Source organism: Falco punctatus (assembly GCF_963210335.1).
Source record: "Falco punctatus genome assembly, chromosome: 8".
NCBI classification, from domain to species: Eukaryota; Metazoa; Chordata; class Aves; order Falconiformes; family Falconidae; genus Falco; species Falco punctatus.
Window position 1 is genome coordinate 48,886,268 of NC_137588.1, and position 23,022 is coordinate 48,909,289.

General features: G+C 40.6%; 1 protein-coding gene across 20 annotated transcripts in view; it reads right to left on the reverse strand.

Moving 5' to 3' along the window:
• The window catches only part of TENM2 (teneurin transmembrane protein 2), a 1,028,597-nt gene that overhangs the window by 23,925 nt on the left and 981,650 nt on the right, over positions 1 to 23,022 (reverse strand). For 16 of the 20 annotated variants that reach the window (XM_080399947.1, XM_080399949.1, XM_080399942.1 and 13 more), the window contains 9 exons: positions 22,050 to 22,169; positions 19,665 to 19,926; positions 18,704 to 18,971; positions 17,421 to 17,564; positions 15,617 to 15,866; positions 12,626 to 12,646; positions 8,411 to 8,643; positions 6,723 to 6,877; positions 5,353 to 6,227 (listed from right to left, as the gene is read on the reverse strand). In XM_080399947.1, the coding sequence (XP_080256073.1) occupies positions 5,353 to 6,227; positions 6,723 to 6,877; positions 8,411 to 8,643; positions 12,626 to 12,646; positions 15,617 to 15,866; positions 17,421 to 17,564; positions 18,704 to 18,971; positions 19,665 to 19,926; positions 22,050 to 22,169 (2,328 nt within the window). The remainder of the gene's footprint in view (positions 1 to 5,352; positions 6,228 to 6,722; positions 6,878 to 8,410; positions 8,644 to 12,625; positions 12,647 to 15,616; positions 15,867 to 17,420; positions 17,565 to 18,703; positions 18,972 to 19,664; positions 19,927 to 22,049; positions 22,170 to 23,022) is intronic. The other 4 variants (XM_080399937.1, XM_080399954.1, XM_080399951.1 and 1 more) reach the window with 1 other exon arrangement.

Below are 23,022 nucleotides of genomic sequence, written 5' to 3' on the forward strand. Positions count from 1 at the left end.
GCTCCTCAGTTAAGACAAATATAAAATATGCCTTTCAGCTCCATTGCAAATGGTTGCACCCATTCAACTGAATATTGGGGAGGAAGGAAAAAAATCACCTGTGGAGCAACAAGCCTTACCAGAACCAATGGAAGCATTAGGCAAAGAAGTAAATCAATAAAACAAAGCTTCATGTGACCTAAAAGGGACCAATAATACATTGTGTTCATTTAAGCATTGCAGGATCAAATAAAGATTAAGCAGCTTGATTTTCTTAGTAAAATTCACAAGTTTCTACCCATATATACATATGTATATATATTTTATATATAATTTAAGGTACTGGATAAAAGATGTTATGTTGAGATAATCTATGAAAGGGGCTCTGGGGGCTTTGGTTAAGTTTATATAACGGTCTTCACAAACTAGAATTGAAAAATACTCATAAAGTATAGATGAGGGAAGAATTTGATCCAGTCAAGCATCCATCTAGCAAGAAGAAACAAAAAGTACAAAAAATGGACAGTTTCAAAATCCCAGAAGTTAATAATGAGATATGCCCTAAGAGTCTGTATGTGGACTTCCTTGGTGTGTTTAGTGATTAGCAGAGTGATGAAGAGAGTACTGAGGTGTCAAGTATTACAGAAGAGGCAATGTCGTTTAGGACAAACTAGAAAAATCTATGAGTGGCTTCAGCGTGACTACACAGAGCTTGGTGGACGTCCAGAAAAATGGTTGGTGAAACTCCCCATCAGCAAATATATTTTAGGCAATGCAAATGAGATATTAATTTAAACTCTTCATTCACATTGCTGGGTTTTTAATTAACCCAGGAAAAATTCCAGGGGATTGCTGTGGGCTACTCACTGAAAATCTCTGTTCAAAGTACAAGGGCAGCCTAAAAAGCAAACATGGATGAGGCTGTACAGAGACCAAACCAGAAAAATTAAAACCTTCTATTGTTATTTCTAGAAATCAGTGCTTTGCCCCCTGCCATGTTTCCCAGTGCTGGTAACAGTTTTTGAAATCAGCAACGGCAGAGATTAAAAGGGTTTATAAGCAAGTGATGGACAGGCTTAAACTGATACATACAAAAGTATTCTATATGAAGATCTGCAGACCACTTAGTTTATAAGCTAGATATATCAAAAATCCACTACTCAAATAATATATACACACTGCAACACCAATGTATAATGAAGGCATTTCTACTTTATCCATTGCATCAATGAAATCCTATTTTTAAAAATACCTTAAGGCTAAAAACTGTAAAATTAATAAAAGAGAAACCTTTTATGTATTACAAAATCTAGAAGTGACATCCTTTTGAGTTTTTTTTTTTTTTAAATTTATGTATTATGTGAGAGCAAGTGCTTAGTAAAATAGAACACCCAGACATTTATATGAATAATAAGAATCAAGCTATATAGGAATTAAATGGTTATGTATCTTTCTTCTTAATGACATGAAGCTGGGTCTAATGAAGTAAAAGAAAAAAATTGCAATGGAAAATATATTAATTGACCTGGGACTTCTTGGTATCATCTTCAGAAGCAGCCACTCGCTATCACAGTCTATGACACAGCATCAGGCTAGATGAGTCAGATCTGATAAGGTAACCTTTGTATCTTCAAATCAGGAGGGGTCTGGGTACACTGAAATTCCTAAGCTTTCAGTTAGAATTTTCTCTCCCTCAGTTAAGGTTTCATCCCAAGCTTTTCTACCAATAAAATTACAAGTGGAGTGATCCTTTCTTAATCCCAGTATCTTAAAAAACCAGCATCTCCCTGTGACCACTGCTAACTCGCTAATATATTGGTAACCGGGACCAAGCCCGCCCAAGCAGGCAAAGCTTTCCAAGGCCGAAGTTCCCAGGACAGCTCGGGGTGAGACCAGCCGCTGCCCCCCGCCCCACACCGAAGCTGCTCGCTGGCTCTGCCTGCAGCCTGGAGACGGTGCCCGGCTGCCTGGTGGCTCAGAGCCGACCGCACCATGGGACACAGCTGAGCACCTCTCTGTCACCTTCTCAGCTACAGATACCTGAGCTGTGCATCCCTTCAGCGGGCTTGTGATAACGCACTGAAGGCTGTTCTCCCATGCCCAGTATTATGGCACCTCTACATCTCCTGCGATGTATTTTTATAGCTAGCATTCTGGTCCGTGAGGTCTGAGATGTGTGCTGCTCAACAGCTTGCGGGTGGGAGTAGCTAGGACAGTGCTACACACGTACTGCAGAAGGAGTAACAGCAGCTTTTGACTTAACATAGAGCAGGGCAAGGTCCAGATCCACACACACTTACATATATCCCTATTTTCTCTCCCTTATAAAACCCAAAGCTGATTCAAGAAGAAAATGGCAGCACACTTTTAGTATGCTCCCAAGACCAAGTGGACTGCCACTGAGGAGCCACTTCAAAGAGCTGTGCTTCATGCTCAAACCCAAACTTAAACCACCGCACGTGAGCCAGCTGGTAGCTGCTACAGTATTTAAGAGCCTTGCCTGCTCCTACTGCAAACAAACTGCACACATATACACATGCACTATATATATAAGTATGGGATGTGTACACATATAAAAATATTTTGTGTATGCATTTCTCTGCCTATACACATGCATACCTAGAGATGCTGCACAAATTGAATTTTGTGAGCATTTTCAGAGTACAGTTCCAGATAAAAGGAAGGAATATGCCCAACAAGCTAGCATGGCACTTCAACGTCTGGTTGATATAAATACACTGAAATAAATTTTTCATAAGAACTTTAGCTCATATAGTATTTTACTACTTAGAAGACATTTGTTCTTTTCCAGTTCTGCTGCCATATTAACAATTTGGGGTATACTTATTATCTCTGTACGAATGTGGCACAGAAAACTGTTTTATTGTCCTTATAAACTATCATTGGCTAAGTATTTCTTTCATCTTAATTGATGTTAACTTATAGCTACCCAAATACATGGCATAATGATGAATACAGAATTTTCCCCTTGGATCTGGCTTTGAAGAACAAATAGAAACCCAAACCCAGTACTGAGTTACTGTGGTCTGTGATAGTTTAGGTTTGTAAATTCTTGTAATCTTATTAATAAAGCCCTCAGCTGCGGGGGCACATGAGATTACAAAGCATATTAAGGAGTTACTGTGAGTCAGCTGCTTAGGATCAGCCTCAAGGAGACGCCTCTCTCTTTTTCTGGTATTTTCTAATGAGTATCTTGAGTGCACATAGCTAACTTCTAGTCCTCACATGGGGTTTTCCACAAACATCTACAGACACACAGCTTCTTTTAATACCTTTGTGAAGGGCATTTTATGGCTTTTTTTCTAACCTAGGTAACAGTCATCATGTCTAGTTTATTTTATACATGCATTATAAAGTATATGCATTTTTCATGCAAAAAAATGTCTATGCTGTCCTCTCATCTATGGGCTCTGTGCGTATGAGAATGTATGTACAAATCTGGGAGAAAGTAAGTTATTTCTGCTGCCTCATCAAAGTTACTAATTATCTCAGCAAGTACCTCAGGCTGTACTATTTCAACCTAAATATGGTAATTAACTCCCACTGATCTGAAGCAAGGGTTGTGCATCATATCTTATTTGATCTTGGAAAAACATCTAGTTGACATGTCAGGACTATATATACATTGTTATATTTTTAGATGCACCTCAGTAAGACAGCAAAGCACCTACCTTTTGTATTTACTTAGGAATTACAGTAAAATTTTTCTAATAAATCGTGCTAATTTAGTCCTTCATGTGATTCTCAGCCACTAGTTATACCAGTTTTGTAACCTGCAACTTTCTGATGACCTTTTTTAATGTTTCATTGATTTTCCTGTAGAGTTTTAAATTACTTTGCTATTAAATTTTCTACAGTTAATTACTGGTGTTTTGAGAAATAGCTAGTTTATATGACTTCTGATCCAAATCTTGAGCTAGCTATTGAGGAAAAAACAACCAAAAAACCTACCTAGAAGGGGACCCGTAGCTCACCAACGATAACGTGCAATTTTAGTGCTAACTAAAAAAAAAAGCTTTTACTTGAGCTTGTAATCCGCAGCTAACATCTTTCAGGAATTCCATAACTGGATTATTTCTGTAGCCAATGTGGGGTAAAGAAATAGTCTTTGCAAAATACGAAGGAGAAAACCCCCTCCACATCTCGACCCAGAGTCTGGGTGAAAACCTCGCCAGGGCCAGGAGCGGAGGCGACCACCAGAGGGCGCTGCTTTCCTTGCTACGGAACGAGGCACCGCGGCCAGCAGCTGCTGAGCGGCGCCGCTCTGCGTGTGTTTTGAGCCGATGGTGAACACAGTCCTTTGCATTTCTGCAAAGAAGACCTACGTCTTCTCTCAAAAAGAAAGCAAGCGGCGGCCCAAATCAAGGCGTTAATAAATCTAAACAGGTGTTTGTCATCACCTTAAAAATAAGCCTACAATTTCAAATGAAATATAAAGCCCTAGTCGTACTTTCTAACCGCTACTTTGAGAAATGGCATTTAGTAATCGTTAACTATTTCAAACAAAATATGTGGCATCAGACTTGCCATACTTAAAAGTTATATGTATTTTGGATACATTGTTTACCTTCTATTTTTAAACCTGTTTTGATCAATAAATGGCAATAAGACTATGAAGAATAGGATAACCGTTAATAAAATTCTGACTAGTTTTTCTAGCTTTTTAGTCTACTTTTGAACTTCATCTCCGATGTATTACATTTAAAAACGAAGTTCTGTCTTTTTACTCTACATGCTCACACACCAGTGTGCTTTTGGGTTATCGAAAAATTACCGAAGTCACACCAGGGCTGGGACAGAGAGCTGGGGAGCTCACTTCCTCACTTGTCTCAAGAGTGAACATTCAGTGAAGTTAATCAACATTTTAACAACCACGAGCAATATACGAGTCTGAACAGAACAATACACAATCTGAGTTCCACGGGACGCTGCAGCATTAGGGCTCCCAGAGAGGCAGCTCGGCAGGGGCTGCGGAGCGCTGGGGCCTGGCCGGGATGGGGTTATCTGCTGCCTTGCTGACGGCTAAGAGCGGGGCCCAAACTGGTAAATCAAACACGGGTTTCCGAACGTGGCACACAGTCCTTCGTGCTGGAGCTGGAGGCCAGCTGCCCCACCGGTATCAGACTGCGGGCAGGAATTTGGGTGGTTCAGTACCCACCCAAAGGACACGGCAAAACTGATGAAATCGAGAAGCCACTTAATCATCCCCAGTATCACATTAGGCTGAGGTGTAACGGCCTTACTCGGAATCAGTGACAAGCCTACAACCAATTTCAGTAGGGTCAGTTTAGGGCTTACTCACTACCGCTTGAAAAATAAATGTACGCTTAATATAGCCAAAAACATTCTTACTCATAAAATGTTGTCCATCCTGTTTCATCACTCTTCGTTGCTAAGAGACCACTGTTTCCATTATATGTCATTAATCCGAGCTCCAGGGTCTGTGTTGAGACCAGCTTGAGTCCACCATTAGTGCCGACAGCCAGCGTGACAATCTGATTATCCGGCATCAGTAAATGGCGGGGCATCCCACTGGCATCCCGACGGACCTTCAAGGAGTTGCCATTGTTGTCCATCACCTCCGTGACATCGTTATCGCTGCTATAGGTGAAATTGTACAAGTACTCCCCGGTAACAAGGCTGAGAGTGTACTGGTGAATCCCGTCAGCATTGAAGACATACAGCTCCTGTTCTCCTGGAGATGCAGCTTCATATTGGTTAAAAGAATTAAGAATGGGCCTGTTTTTACTGACAGCCCTAATGCGGATATTTCCAAGATCAGCTATGTAGATGGTACCATCTGGGGCCACAGCTAAGGAAGATGGTGAATTTAAGATGGCATCAGTGGCATACCCATCATCCCCAGAATAGCAATTACAGTTGACATCATTTTTGCAATCACAGTCTGAAGCTGCCCCTGCAAGAAGGCATATTTCTCCATTGGTAGTTACCTGGCGTAGCCGATTAATTTTTTTTTCATCTGTCTCACTGATGTAAAGAACTCCTGTGTGTGAGATGGCAATGGCACTGGCTGATTCAAGTGCAGAATGAATAGCCAGTTTGCTAAGAGAGTAGTCTATACCAGGAACCTGGCAGTGCATGGGGCGTCCAGCAATAATGCTAACTTGATGATTTTCTGTGATCCGTAAAATAACATTGTTCTCTAGGACATAAAGTGAGTTGTCCATGGGATTGACAGCGAGATCAGTAGGCCACTCCAGCCGTACCTATGAGTTGCACAAATTATTACTGTAAAACTCATAACTGAACAGTACACTTCTAGTGTTTAAAATTCCATGTGTAACAACAGAAAATTAGTGAGGGGTTTATCAGCGTAAATCATGAAACCAAGTCATGAACGGCAACTACTTCAAGCAATGACTTTGTTTTTCGGAAATATTAAAGCTACGTGCAGTGGTAACTTTGGCTAATTGTGTTTCTGTGCAAAGAATGAACGCTACGTTGTGCAAGCTCTACAATAATTACAGAAAAACAGGCAATTAAGACAATAACTCCCGTTATCTCAACCTTATTTCTCTATAGTTGCATAAATAACCTGTGTTAGCCACAGTAAAAGGATGGTTCACTCATCTCAGTAATGAATCAAATATGCTATCATCTTGTGCTGCACAATGTATTTCTTAAGTGGCCAGGCAGTCATCCAAAAAAGATGCCCATCTCTTCTACGGCAGAGAGAAAAATAAATGCAGTTAAGAGTCTACCTGGGTGACATCCATGCTGGAATCACAGCTGAGAGGTCGAACAGCAGTTAGGTCATTGGAGCCCAGCAGGGTTGATATAATTCCATTCTGATCCACTTTCCTAATCATAGTGGCATCGACAAAATACATGAGGCCATACTTATCCACTGCAATTCCTGCAAATATAAAACCCAGGCATCAGTGAAGCAGTTAGGCTCCTAGCTTCAAGGCAGGCTTCATCTTATCAACAAGTCAACAAGATGGTGACATTTGTTCACTTCCCCTGTCCTTTCCTCCCTTCCAACCTGAGCAGAGGTCCTGGAACCCTCCAAGTACCTCTAGTTCTGCTGAATAAATGGCACCAAGCAGGTTTATCCATTGAGGCTTTAAAAGAAAAAAAACCTACAGAAATCTCCCAAACATGCCAGAGAGCCAGCAGAATGCATCAGTTTACTTCTAAATTCAAACTCTGTAGGATACATTACATAAACCCAGTAAGAAAAGAAAAATTATCTCCTAAATTTTAATCTCAGAAATTTGATGTGTCGCTTTCTTCGTCGGAAGGATCTAAAGAGGATGCAGAATTTTTAGAAATCTTGAAAAAATGGCTTAAAAATCTTGAAAAAATAAGTGGACAATATATTCTTTCAGGATGTTGTTTAATTCTTTGGCCTGTTCCAGTACGGAATATGGGAAGAACATCTGGTGTTTCCAGATGAAGGCACAAGGGTTTCCAGCCTAGAAAAAAATGAAAGTTTCAATGCCTGTCACATTGGGAGTCCTTAGAGAGGAAAGGCACAGAATGAAAGGGTGCTCCCTTGGTGGAACAGAAGGATGCTGCTGCCTGTTGTGAAGGAGGGCAGGCTTTTTCCCACTTGCCTTTCCCGCTTTGATTTGGCGCGCTGCCTTGTCCATTTCTTGGGCTGAAAATAAAATATTGATCTAAAAATTTTGTCTTCAAATAGTTGCAGTGCTCATCCTATTGGGCAGCAAGAGAAGATACAGCTTTATTTTCTTAACTTCTATGCAAGACCTAACTTAAACCATGCAAGCAGCTCTGTTGATATACTCCGGATGTACGAACTGAAACTATTACCTATACAAAGAAACAGGACCTTTCATTTTTATTTGATTTTACGATCACCTAGTTATTTTCAACCATTGAAATAAACCCCAAAGATGTTTGAAACACCTGGCAATACACCTGCTTAATTCATCCTTACAATTAAGATGAAAAAATGGGGAAAAAAAATCTTCAAAAGGAACACATCCCCAAATCTCTACATCATCTTGAAAACTTTTTTGTTAAAAATTAGAAACTAGGAAGGGCAAAGATCCTTTCATTTTTCCTCTGCCGCTGAAGAAAAAGGGGATACATAGAATAAAACCTCAGGAAAAAAGCCACAGCAGGCAGTTTTTCTCCCCAAAGACCATATCTCAAACAGTAATTTGTTCCCCAGCTTACATGCTTGCTTCTTGGAGTGAGCAGTACCCTGCTAATTTGTGTTCTGTTCTCCTTTTGCAGCATTTAGTGTTGGGGTAATAAAGTTTGCTTTAACTAAACAAAGCACGAACACTTGCCAATCCACTGTAATTAAAGCCCAGAATAAAAATTACCAAGCAAGGAGTGATTTAATTGCCAGATAATTATTTCCACATCCAGTCTAGCCTCAGACAGTCATTTTCTCCAGCTTCTTTTCCTACTTTACCTCGAGGGCTCATTAGGGTTGCGTCCACTGCCTTCCCTCCGTCCCCACATCTGGCTTCATCAAAGGGCAGGCATTGCTCTCCCGTTCCTGCTACCACTTCCGAGTTACCAGCTAGGTCCTTCGTGCCAGTGAGGGACTTGACCTTGTATATGCGTCGACTATTGGTGTCCGATACGTACAGTGAGCCTGAAACAGGGTCCACGGCCAGATAGTATTTATGAGCGGGATTGTTGCTTTAGAGAAAAAGAAAGCATAAAACAGAAACAGCTGAGCAGTCTAGAAACTTCACAGGCTTTCAGAGCTTGGATACTCATCAGGCACAGAGAGATCTGGAAAGAAAGTCTGACACCTTCATGCAGAGGTGGGGTCTGAAGGACTACCATCTGAGGAGCTAACTTGATTAGGACCTGGTCAGTGCTTCAGAAGGATTGTAATTTTAAATCTCATTCATCCTGCTACACCAACCCTTGCACAGCAGAGCCCCGTAAGCCAAAGCTGCACAGCAGACTTCCCTCTTCATCTCTTCAGCCCTTCAGATCTGCTGCAGGTCAATTCTCTGGCTTATCTCTACCTGTTGCCCCTCCTCCCACCACCTTCTTTAACTTCCCTTGAAAGCAGAAGTCATAGGCGTAAGATCAAAGAATCAGCTTCCGAGTTACTTATGCCACAAGATTTGTGAGTCCTTGCATAAATAGGAGGCAGAGGCATAGCAAATTTATTCCTGAAGCAAATTTGTTCTCATTCATTCTTATCAAGAATCTCATTTACGGCAGATGAAGTTGGTTGTATAACTAAAAACAGGGACCCCAAGTGTCTGACTTTAACTCCAAACCTTCTGTTATTGAAAAACTGGTCCTCAGCTTGTGATTAGAATGGGTGCTCATATGGAAAGCTACTTCTCTTCGGAAATATATGCTTTTTGACAGCTTGTCACATTTTGGAACTACTTTAGCAAATCATCTGCAAATTGAGAAATGTCAATCTTTGCGATATATATACATTCACACACACAGAACTGCAGTGCAGAAATATTTTCAAAATCTTGCCTGGCTAGTTTAACTCAATTTAGTTGGATTTTAAGCATGATGTGAATTTTCCAGCCTTTGGAGCCTATGGGTGAGTGTAAATAAGATCAATGGTGGTTTCAAAGCATAGAAGACAAATGAAGACAGGAAGAAAAAAAATGAAGGTTACTTACCAGTAACCAGAGATATTTGCCTCCAAATATCCACACTCCTAGTTACATGTGGCAAAAGTGCCCATCTCCAAGAGTGAGGATACACAGAGGTAAGTTATGATGGACATAAGCCATTTCTTGATCAGACTTGCTTGAAACTATAAGGCCACTTTCGGCAGATGGATTATCAGCAGCACAAAGACAACCGTGTTCATATGGTCATGACCAGATCTGGAGGAATGAGTAGGCCCCAAAATATCACTTTCTACAGTTATCTTCCTCTATGCCAGTCTTTGACACGTCATGATTTTACATCAATAGTTTGTTTTAAAACTGTAGAAAGTAGGAAGGAGATTGGTTTGATCAAAATTCAGTAGGCAGAGGTAATACCATCTGCTGAAGTCTAGGAGTGTAGAAATTAGAGATGAAAAAATACAATAAACAAAAAATACTTGGCAGGTTTATTTCATGCATGGATCTCAAAGTACTTTAAAAAGATGGGTATTACACCCATTTTACAGAGGAGGAAACTGAGGCACAGAGAGGTTAAGTGGTGTAGACAGTTATGCAGGGAGACTAGTGACATGCTTGAAATTAGAGCACAATCTCTTTATTCCCCAAGTTCCTCTCCTTATCTTCAGCAGCAGACTGCACCTCTTCACTAGACCCTTATCACATTCCTTCTCATCCCTCCAAAACAAGGCTCAATCTTTTTGTTGCCACATGAAAAAAGATTTCTTTCCACTTACAAATTTCCTCAGTCTCTTGAGTATCTGAGCGACACAAACACCTGCACATTTGTCACTGGTTTGAATTCTCTCTTCTTCCACCATGCTTTCCCCTCACAGTGAAGGACAAACCTTGCTGTGATGGTAGCGTTGCGCCCTACTTCACAAATCCACCCAAATTTAGCTCAGGGCTTTGCAACAGTGGCAGATGAGCCGACAACGGCGTGTTGCAGCTGCAGGCTGGCTGCGGCCTCTCTGCTGGGCTCCAGCCCGGAGAGCCCTTTGCCTGGCCCTCCTAAGACACGTAGCCCCCCACCTTGGGCCAACGGGGTCCCACGGCCGGTGCAGACCGGAGCTGTGCTGGCACAGCCGCTTGCTGCTGGAGGCAGGGGCTGGGCTCGGTCTGGGCGGTGGGAGCTGCTGGGGGGCTGCCCACCTGCCTGACACGGAGCAGCAGCCGCTCCGTGACACCGGAGGGGCCTCGCATCTTTCTCGATGTGATTCTGCTGGCCTGTGCTTGCCTTCCTGAGTGAGCACGGCCCTGCTCCCCTTCTGCCCACAGCTAGCGCCAGGTATGTCCCCCGTTACCAGGACGGGATAAGGTACAAGTCAGCGTAAAAAGCAATGGCAGAACATGGGCTTATTTCCCTCTCCTCTTCTGCAGTCATCGCTGTGCCCGTGCAGCTTGCCCTGCCTCTCTTCTCTCTCCCGACTTCTGCCAAGGAGTCAGCCACAAGCCTTTTTGCCAGACCAGGGAGCAACTCCCCGGCACTGCAGCCCTGCCGCGTACCCCTTCGCCCTCTCCCGAGCTCGGTAAGGGGACAGAGAGTGGAAGTGTCTCCACATAAAACATTTGGGGGGCTGTGGCAGAAAATGACTGTTGAAAGGTGACATGCACTCACCGCGTCCCCAGAGAAACAGCGAGATTATGAGCTCAAACAAGGATGTATTTTATAAATGAGTAGTAAATATTTCTCAAAGCGGCACCTGAGTAACTGAAGACCTCTGCCTCTCTTTTCTCTATGCCATTGTAAACTTTTATTCAAATTACAGGAAGCCAGGGAATGTACCTTGTTTCAAAAGATTTTCCATAACATTCGGCATCGCTCAGAGGCTTGTCAATAAAGTCTCTGCCTCCAGCCCTCCCCAGCAAATGCAGCAGTTACCACCAGGTGCAGCCTTACTCTGTCTGTGCAGGAGCCCGATGCCTGACAGGGAGTGCAGGCAGGATCAACCTGTCCTCCCTGATCTTCTCATATGCGTATCAAATTCATGACAGTGCAACAACAGCTTTTCTTGAAATTTAACAAAAAGGACAAGCTGCCCAGAGCAAATCTCTAAGCACCTGGAAAATTAACTAAGCTTAGTTAATGCAAACAAGGAGCTTCCAGCATCACCAATAATCATTAGCAAATTGTGAATGAATTAATCCAGATAAGAAAATGTAGTAGCGTTACGCCTGCTATACCAAATTGTATTTTGAAGGGGAAATTATACTGTTTAGTCCAGACCATCTCCTGCATCTAACTGGTATTACAGAAATGGAAAGTATGGCTTTAAAAGGGTGATGCACAGCACACTATGGAATAGTTTACAACAGCTCTTTTTGTTCTTGCCCTTGATATTCTCCCGGGTGAACATCCTCCCCATCCCAGGTGTGGCATGGAAGAAGGTACGAGCATTTCCTATGCTGCTGCCATCCAGAAGGATGCATCCAGTGCTCAGGTGAGATGATTAAAAATCTTTTCTCCTAACATCCAGAAAGGTTATGCCTCTCCCTCATGAATCTTACAGTGACTGCATCTAGTGGTTGCATACAACCAGCCCCACAGGTTGACTGACTGTTAAATGTATTTGATGAAAGAAAACAGACACTAAATTATGAAAAAGGACAGAGGGTTCAGAAAATCATTAATGACCGGAAAATGAGTTTTTGACCTATTTGCAGTCATTAGTGCTTTTGTGAACCTTTCTGGCATTTGTAAAACTGCTGTTGTAGTTTACCTCAACCATTTAGACCAATTATAGACAGCAGGGAGAAGTGTTTATAGAGAAGTTAGCTTGGGGTTCATTATACTTGCATTCTACTAGAAATTTCTAATTACTGTCAGAACTTATTTGGTTGCTTTTTGACTGCATTTCATAATTGCTAATGCTTATCATATTCATAACACACAATTAGCACATAAAAATGTTTCTATATGTGGTACATGAAGAACATAACATTACACAAGAAGCACAACACAAAAAGCAAACACAATGAAGCAAACAAACCATATCAAATTATATGGGAAAGAGCTCGTGTCTTACCTATGTTTAAACTCTTTATTTCTTTATAGAAAGGGAACAGAAGAAAAAAGAACAAACAGTTAGCTGAAGAATAGATGGTAAAGCAAACATAGTATTTGTTTTATTTTACAAAAGGACACAGGAGAAGATACCTCTTTTCAACACTAGCCTTAGCTTGGTTTACGGATGAAGAGGGACTGGGAGTGACAGAATTGCAAGCTAGTTCCCTAGTAGGAGACCCATGCCCCCACCCCCCACCCCCCATATATTTTACAGGAAACTTGCTGGACCATTGGAAAGGTTTTTGCATGGAAATATGTGTAGCTTGTGGGCCAGAAGCAAGAGAAACTGGCAGTTTTCTGAATACAGAACCAGGAAGGGGGAAGCACTGGGCTTTGGGTATTGTCTGCAACTTGGGGGCAATCTCTTTAATAAAAATTAAATTTGACTTGATTAAACAGGCTATTTCTAAACAAGTTTCTACTACGCAGTTTATTTTTCTCTCCTCCCGCTCTCTAATTGCTTAAAGTAAGTTTGGATGCTACCTGGTATCTATTTAAGACTATCAAAGCAAATCTTAGGGGAAAAAACCCCACCCTGTAAGTGAGCAGTAAGATACTGTACAATAGGAGTTTTATAGCATTGATTGATCTCTAATTTACTGTCTAGACACAAAGTCAAAGGAAAAGTGTCCTCTACTTCCAAGAATAAATTAATACCTTCTCCACACCACAGTGTTTCACTGTGTTTATGTCATTTCCATTTAGGAATATCCACTGAACGAAACAGAGAGGTGTGTTACTCCTGAGCTGCAGCACTCAAGGCACAGCCCCAAACTTGCAATACTAATGTTGAGCGTGGCATGCAACACTCCTGAGTCAAAATTCTGATTAGTCACTCAGATCAGGTACCTTCATAAAGGACAGGGTGAAGAAAATATGCACACTGGGATATTCTGACTAATAAGGCTATCTAAGATTTACATGGGCTTATGTAAAACCAAAATTACATCCGCTGTAAAATCTAAATAAAGTGATGTATTTGGTTTGTAATAAATATGGACCTACTATTTGCAATGTTATTCAAGCTACTTGATACTAGCTGAAGACTCTGCTATTGTTCACACTTAAATGGCTCAAGTCTTCAAACTCTTACCCATGTAACTCATACAGATTTTAAGATGACCGATGAATCCGACTTACTACTACAGATGATGTTTGCTGGACTGGACCTTAATTCCCTTTAGAGGAACAGGGGGCAAAAGACATCACTGCAAATCCTAAAAAATCTGCCGTGTCAAGTCATTTGCAGCTGTTCAACAGCACTCAAAATACAATAGCTTTATTCTTCATTGTTAATGGTTATACCAGAAGCTAAAGAAAGTATGCTATGGAAAACAGACTTTCATAAAAGAAAAGAGAAAGTGGACAAAAGCAGATTAAAAAGTCCATCATCTAGTTTTTTATTGATGTCCTTTCCCATTTTCCCCCACGTGCTGAAAAGCCCAAGCTCTCTTTTACCTAGAGAGAAAGCAAAGTACTTGGACTAATACTGTTGTTAACTTGGAGACAACACTTTCAAATATCAGGTGTGCTAGGAAACTTTTGTCACTGGCTGATATTAGGAAGTGAGGTGCATATAAATGCCTTATATTAAGTATCCTAATTTGAAAACATTGCTCTTCAACTATAAAGCTGCAGTCCTATTTACTAGAAAGCTAAACAGAACTGATGAAATTAGGAAAAAAAATCAGCATATTCTATGTAATGCAGAGTTAGAGTGTATATTGATATAAATATTTATAGCAGGTCACACATCCATACCAGCTACCTTCTGTGGTTTACAGTGAGCTGCCATCAGAAAGTACTGGATGATATATGACTTTTTTTTTTTTTTTTTAAATATAATAAGGCAGCCTTATGGTGTATGAGGTAGGTGTCAAGAGAGTGTTTTCAGAGTAGAATTGGCCTGAATCGGATCTCTTTTCTCTTATATAAAATCAGAATCCACAATAGTGACATCAACAGAATGACATGAATGGAAGAGAGGTGTAAAATAGAGCTAGGCCTCCTATTCTCTAGCAGTCCAATGATTTTGCACTTTTTCCCACTAATTAAAACTTAAAAGTACAGTGGAAGCAGAGGAACTGGTTATTGGCCATATGATTATAAAACAAGGCTAATGACCCAGATTCACTCAATGTATTTTGCAGCTATATCCAATTTACAGGAGCCCTAATACTATTGCCGATGTGGGCTGCAGAAGTATCAGAAGACGGCCAATGCTGTTTTTCCTCATTTTTCTGCAAATACTCAACAGAGCTGTAACTATAAGGCCCAGTTACATGAGTTATGGTTTGAAGCAATAGCTCTTGCCTCTCCTAGAAGAATGAAAAAAGGAGATGGAACAGAAATGGGTGAAGTGGTACACTCTACACTCATGCCTTCCCTATTAAGTGACCAAATCTTAATGTTGGGAGGTGGGAGGGCGCAGGACGGGGGGACAGAGATACAGTCTTAAAGAGTTCTGACGATGCAAAGTGACTCTGCATGTCAATCTTAACTGCACTTGTCAACCTACAGAAACAGACTTATGAGCATGGGAAAGTGGCTCTCAAAACCATTATAGGAAAACCTTCCTTCTAAACTCGTAAGACTGTTGTTACACCTTTGCTTATCACTGCGGCTCAATACCTACAGGCAGTCAATTCTGTAGTTTTCAGACAAAACTAAATTATATATAGTACTGAGGGGAGATTGTATCAAATGATCACCAACAAGAAAGAAGATGGTTTGTACTTTTTGTACAAGCTGGTTTGTACTCTTCTGTTCTTCTTTATAGTCATTGCTCTGATAAGCTACAGACTTTGAACTATGCATTTCTGTGCCCCATTTCTCCACTGGAATTTAAATAGGTTGAAAGTGACAATGTTTTACAAAATTATAAAAAGTAATGGTAAAGGCTGATTTGAGCACAGGCTACAGGAATGAAGTGCTAAGATTAACACCTTACCTCAGCTCCAATATACTAGTAACATTCCTGGATGGGAAGATACGCCGAATATAGTTAAAATCTCCAACAAAGAGACTTCCATCAATACCCACTGCCAGTGCTACAGGGGCCAAAAGCTTATTTCCCTCTGCCAGACCATTGCAGCTAGGACAGGATATGCTTCTTCGGCGCCCATTCCCCATAATGCTGGTTATCACAGCTGGCTGCTGAGTTAGAAACTGATTTTCTCCATTGCCTTTGTGCAATATACCTAACAATAAAGAGGAGAAGAAGTGGTTATTACTGTCATACATTGCAGGGGACTTCAGGTAGTTCTCTTTTCAACAGCTGCTGTTAAGGACTGTACACTGAAATGACTCCAGCATTTGGTTCTTCAACGGTGCAAAAAAGAGTGAAAGGTCTCTGCAGTAGTAAAAATAAAGGCGGAGTGAATATTCTCTGTTAAAACACACACACACAGCCGCAGACCCAGCCCTAAGCCCTGAGTCCTTTGGTATTCATTGTGAAGAAAACATTGCCATGCAGCTCTCTGGCCTGGCACAATGGTTTCAACTGCCTTATTAACTGGGAGGTGAGAAGGCAAACAGTGGGGAAGAGGTGCTCCTTATTTGTATCCCTGGATCTTCTCACTCTAGTTTCCTATGTTACAGTTTATTTGAAATTTCGTCAACCTCACTGTTCTCTTTCCACCTCTCAGTCTTTCACGTGTTTTTCATGGAAAATGAAAAATGAGAAATGGAGAAGCCAAAGAAGATGACAGCACAGAAAATGAAAAGATAGGAAAGAGATGAAGCTCCTAGCAGGGCTCCTAAGGATCAATGATAAAAGGCAAGAGGGAAGCTAGTGGTAAGGATCTTTATTAGGCTTCAAGAAATGCCTTTCAGATCAGATTTTTTTTCAAAATATTTGTTCAAAGAGCAGACTCCTGCTCCAAGGGAGTGGTTTCTCTGACAAGAGTGACCATTTTCAATGTCATCAAAGATTGTAGTTATCTGGCCATAAACTTTTAGCCTTGTGTTCTATTGGAAATACAGGTGTACTATCCTAATGTCACTGGCTCCCCACTGGTGACAACAGTGATTATCACGCACTATCCAAATGGCTATCTCTACAGTGTTTGTTCCGCTGCACAGCACTTTAAGTGTGTTCCAATTGCTTGATCTTGCCTATTCTGAACACTACTTTAGATTTCTTGAGCAACAATATACTTTGCAATTTGTTAATGTGGGGATCAGCAAGAAGGCTGTAGAAAACACTTGACAGAGATCAAAGAAATACATGCTAAGCATTCCGCTCCCTAAGAGTCTCTGGTAAAATATGAAGATCAGGAACGTTCAGCTTAGGATATGTAAAGACAAAGAGATGTGAGGAAAAAACCAAACAGATGACAAAATTAAAAGACAAACGAGACAGTATCTCATCACAGACTCATACTCCTTTTAAGCCCCATCTCATATTAGAGGGAAAAAGGTCAAACAAAAGGAACCAGGGACAGATGCGGTTAATATCAGAAAAACAGGGAAGGAAGACAGAAAGACATTACAGGGGAATAAATGTATAACAGAATAGAGGATAAAGATTTGGACTTTAAGAAAAGTCATGCTGTGCAGAACAGTAAAATTTTGTTGAAATTCTAAAAAAAATTTCCAGCAACTGAAACATGTCTCATACCTTACTAAGCTAAAGATGAAACAAAAAGAGTGGAGAAATTGCATTTTTTAAAGTGTAAATATAATGCAAATAAAAGGTGTTCACAGACAAAACTCCATATAGCACAGAAAACACATGGATTTAACTAACTCACCACTCTTGACATTAAGTACATGATGTTTATCCAAAGACCATCCTCCTAAATTTGAAGGATCTAGTTCAAATCCTTGCAGCAGTGCTGTCCTCTTCTCCCATAAAATGAGACTGGGGCAAGTCTCATATTCAAAACCCACAGAAACTGAAATAAAATAAAATCTAATATACTTGCTGAACAAACACTGAATTAAACGTCCAGAGCACATCCAAATCATTCAGCATTCCAGTTCCTCAGCCCCCTCAAGAAGATGGACTGATTATATTCCTGTCTTTTATTCTACAATATTAAATTCAGACCTTTGACTAGACACAAATTTGAAACTTCATTCACATGTACTCTGCAGGGATCTGATCATTTCTGTTTGAATAGCTGGCACTGGGAAGTGACTGGTTTGGTGAGAGTGAGAAATATAATTTTAAAAATATAATAAAATTATTCTATCAGATAACAGGACAAGATCAAACTCTTAATTTGCCAGACGTTCACAGCATTTATTTGGTGTGTTCATTTTACATACCATATACCAAGAAGCAGTGGAAACTTTGTGTGCTTAAAAGCACACATGCACTGCAAGCGTTACTCAGGAAAGCAATATCCTATGCAATAACGTAAGAAAGAAAAACTATAGCAAAGATGATTTTAGAAAAAACAGAAAAGAAGTAAGATTTTTAAAATACGTTTTTCTTTCCACGCTGGCACAGCTCTGATGTCCATTTTTAGCATTGTTGTATCAAAATTATTCTGATACTCAAATGAAAATGAAAAAAATATTATGATGATCACTCTTTTTCCCACCCACTAGAACCGAGTGAATTAAAAATAGCTGTCGAACTAGAAGACTGAACAGCATTAGAAAAACACTATTTTCACTTCAAATGTATTATACCAGAAGAGGCTATAATAATGGCATGCATGAAAACACAAATGCACGGAAGAAGGCTGGCTCGTCCTGCATGAGGTTCATTTGTTAGCTGAAAGGAAATAAAAACACAGTGATGGACTAGGTTTCACCTAAGTTCCTGTGGCCAGTTTTTCCCATTGTCTGGTCTAAACCATCTAAGTCAGCTACCGATCAGGAAACAGGCATGTTGAGGGAGTTTAGACCTTTTGAATGTGATCTTTAATGTGTAAAAAGAAACATAATACAAAGACAAATTGGGTCAGGAAGACAAGAACTGTTTAGTCTATATTTGCTTCTCCACAAAAAATCTTTGCAGTTTCCTTACTAAGAATTACACGTGTTATTTGGAAAGTTTTGGAGCTTATATAAGTTGACTTACCTACAGCATCTGACAACCCATAAACCTTCTGACCATATGCATCTGTTTTGTCCCAGATAAATGTATATGCCAAGTTGGGAGATGCCTGAAATGATTTTTGAAACAAATGCCCTTCTACCACTACCATCAAATGAACTTTGATTAGATTCAGCGGCACAAGTGACTGAGTCATGGTGATCTTAAGTAAGGATTTGTATCCAGCAGTACGGGAACTCAGGTAGTTGAGCTTTATACTAGAGCCAGGGATCTCAATTTCTTCGTGAAGAACCTGAATAGGAAAAAGATCAAACATTTTATATTAGTGTTTTGTTATTTTTTTAGAATAATATTGCCTTGCATATTCTTATGAACTTATGAACTTCTACTGCTGGGAATGGTTATCCTCAAATCAGTGCAGTGATGCAGTTCAGCTGACGTTTCTGGACAAATAATTATTTGGCAGCTGTGTAAGCTTCTTTTTAAGAGCCCACTGCTGGTAAAAACGCAAATAGTAGTTCTACTGCAAGTTATATGCAAGGGGAACATAAGAAATACAGTCATAGGAACCTGCAATTTCTCCTAACAGTTAGTATAAAGGGTAACTGAATAAAGCAGTGAAACAATAGTACCAGGAGAGTTTTCCTTTGTCCTAAATAACATCCAAGAGAGCAGCCTGCACCTAGTGCCACACACCAAGCCTTTGCAAAATCCTCCTGAAACACCTAAGCTGTCAACTGAAATGGAGAGGTGTATTGTATGATAACGAGAAGGTGCAACGTAGTCAAAGATAAATGTGTCTGGGTGACATGAATCTGGGATATCTGCTGCAGACCTCATTATAAAGCCTGCTGTCAGAATGAACTCTGCAGAGGCATTTGCTACAGCAGTTCCAGGGGACAAATGGTGACTGTGGTAAGCACTCAGGTCAGCACTAGCACCTGACCACTGATTTCTATACCATTTCCACTCACACAGTTCTTACCTGGGTTTCTGGTACAATGGGATTCCGGCCAGGAGCATCACTGAAGAAAGTTGAAAGTGGTGACGAAATGATGACGGGGTCAGGACGGACAAAACCACTTAGATCACAGCTAGGAATGGAGTTCTCCTCTGTCTTCATCACAAGAGTGTCCATGGCATAGAAGCTATTCCAAGGCAACCACACTGTCCTTTCCTGACTCATAAATGGGGCCCGTTCAAAGTGCAACGTTAGGGATGCTCCGCCATTTGCAACCAAGTCAAACCTAGAAAAACGTGGGCTTTAGAAGTGACAAGACTGAATAATTCCAGTAATAACATTCCTGGCTAATGGAATAGGTATATAGGTACACCTATAGCAATAGGTATATGTCCTTGTTTCAGCTGGGACAGAGTTAATTTTCTTCACGCTAGCTGGTGCAGAGCTGTGTGTTGGATTTGGGATGAGCATGCTGGTAACATGCTGATGTTTTAGCTGGTGCTGAGCAGCACTTACACCATGTCAAGGACGTTTCAGCTTCTCACCCTGCCCCACCAGTGAGAAGGCTGTGGGGCACAAGAGGCCGGGAGGTGACACAGCCGGGACAGCTGACCCCAGCTGACCCAAGGGACATCCCAGACCACATGACATCATGCTCAGCGTATAAACGAGGGGAAAAGCTTAGTAAAGCCGGCTGGGGGCTGCTGCTCAGGGGCTGGCTGGGCATCGCTCAGCAGGTGGTGAGCAATTGTTTTTCATTTGCATCGCTTGTTTTTCTTTCTTTTTTTTTTTTATTTTCACTTTTTGTTAGTAAGGGTTTTATTTCTCTCTCTTTTTGTTATTTTCCATCTTCTTCTTCTTCTATTTTATTTCAGTTTCTGCACTGTTCTTATCTCAACCCATGAGTTCTCTTACTTTTACCTTTTTGATTCTCTCCCCCATCGCACTGGGGGAGAGTGTGCAAGCGGCTGTGTGGGGCTTAGTTTCCAGCTGTGGTTAAACCATGACAGTACATTTTAAGTGTCATGCTTCAAATTATCAGTAATGGGATGCGAACCTCTGGCAACTAAACAACTGAAATCCAGCCAAGACAAGCAATGATTCGAAGTCACCTGGACAAACCTTGTTCCTATATATTATAAAATCTGCATGAAATAATTATAAATACCCAAACAAAAATCACCACATTTATTATTACAAGTCATCTTTATATATAAAATCAGCAGAGAAGTCAAGTTCATACTGAGTTGAACAATGAATTATCCCTTTCCTAAAAGGTACTGTCCATCAAGGACAGAACGGGACATGTGGCAGAAGAGAATAGTAATGAAAAGTTTTGCTGCTTCCTATCCCCAGGATAACTGATTTATCATTATTCAGAAAGATTAGGTATTTATTCCCTATTACCTACATAACCATAGCAGTAACATGGAGCTGTGCAGGCATTTTGAAAAAAGTCCTAAATGAGTAGAATACTTCAAGATTGGTCTGACGACAGAAGCAGGTATCAGTTGTTTCATGTAAATGTTAGCAACATAACAAACTAGTCAATAATTTCAATAATCTATTCAGATCTAAATATAGTTCAGCTCACCATTTACTGTAGTACTGAACCACTGAAATCAACAACATTATACTTTTATTATAACATAATAATATTCTGGGAAATGTGAAAATTAAATACTCCCTATAGTTCAGTTGACTCATAATAATTATTTCAATTCAATTGTTTGCATGCAAGATCAAGATAAAATGGCAAATGTTTACAATGCATGTGTCACATATATACTGTTTTAGTTACCACTGTCATAAACTAGATAAACCATGACACATTGAATTTTGTTTATCTGCATTTGTGTGCATTTCAAATCAGCTGATACAAGGGGGAAAAAGCACTTTTTTTGCACAGCAGGAAATTGTCTAAATATATTCAATTAGAATCTTTTGATTACATTCTACCCTGAAGAAACTCAAAAGATAGTGGATCTTCAAAAGGAAAGAGAAGCAGAAGGGAACTTTTAACAAAATATACTATTCTATAATGACACTACTTTTTTTTTTTTTTTTTTTTCCTAGCAGTGTTTGCCTGCCTTGCATTTCAAAATAAAATATTTCTCGTCTTAGCTGGATATTACTGTAGACCACAAATGTTTTCACAGATACAGAGCAATTTATTTGAAGGGAGTCTGCCTGCTAACATGTCATTATCAGAAGTCAGCTTTTTCATGTTTACTTGCGGTTAGTATTCAAAATACCATGTGAAAAATTACTTTTCTGTTTACTTAATAGCTCTTTGCCCTGGGAGGAATGCGATGCATGATACCACATGGTTCCATTAGATCACACCATCTGTTAATCAGCAAAGATACTACATATGAAATCGGGACTCAATGAAGCAAGCAAACTCACGTGCCATCCTGACGAGTGATGGTATAGCCGTACTTTGGATACTTGACAAATGACACATTGACCCCAACTAGAGGAGTTCCATCTGTAGTCACCACTTGGCCTCTTATGAGAGACACAAGACTGAAAAAGAAAGATAATTAAAGGTATAAAAGTTAGTTACAAAGCAAAGTTACGTTGTTTATAAACCGAGTAGTGGAACACTCATGCCTCATGTACTCTAAATCCAATTTACTCCAAAGCTTGCTTGATTACTGAAGATACCACAATATTGCCCAGATCCCTCTATATACTTAAATCAAGAAACTGCTTATCTATGCAGTGAGGTCTGTGTATACAGACTGGGTGGTAGCGCTTTCCTTGTCTAATGAGGCTTTGTCTGTCTAATGAGGCTTTGCAGAGCAGAACGCTCTCTCGCATTCAGCCAAGCCAGAACTGCGACCCTGAAGTCCCACTGAAATCACGATTGGGCGCTTCTCAAAACCCTCCCTGGGTACAATAGCGTGTCTGTGGATGTCTAATACACTTCAAAAACAGGGTGTAATGCCATACTCCTTTTTTACACAGCCAATTTTCCAAATTAAGGTTCATGTTCCTTCATCTCAGGGAGCGGCTGATGTTTGTATGCTGCATTTGGTCCTGATTCATAACCCTTGCTTTTTCACTTAGTCAACAGGAGAAAGGATTTGGTTTTAAGGCCAGCTTTACGCACAGGCAAAAGAAAAAGTTCTCTTAGCCAACAGGTTAGCTTAACCTAAGGGAGATGAAGATGGATTATTCCTGTAAGAGGCATTGCCTCTTCTCTTTCTCTCCAGAGAGTGCTTTGCTGCTGCGAAGTGCACAGTGGGCAGAAGTTGCCGCTGCCTGCCTGGCTGTCTTCTCAGCCTCCGGAGCACTGCAAGTAGCAACCCCACTTCTCCCTGTTCTTCCTCCCTCTGGCATGGCCAGTCTGTTCCTGCCCTTCTCCTCTCCTCTC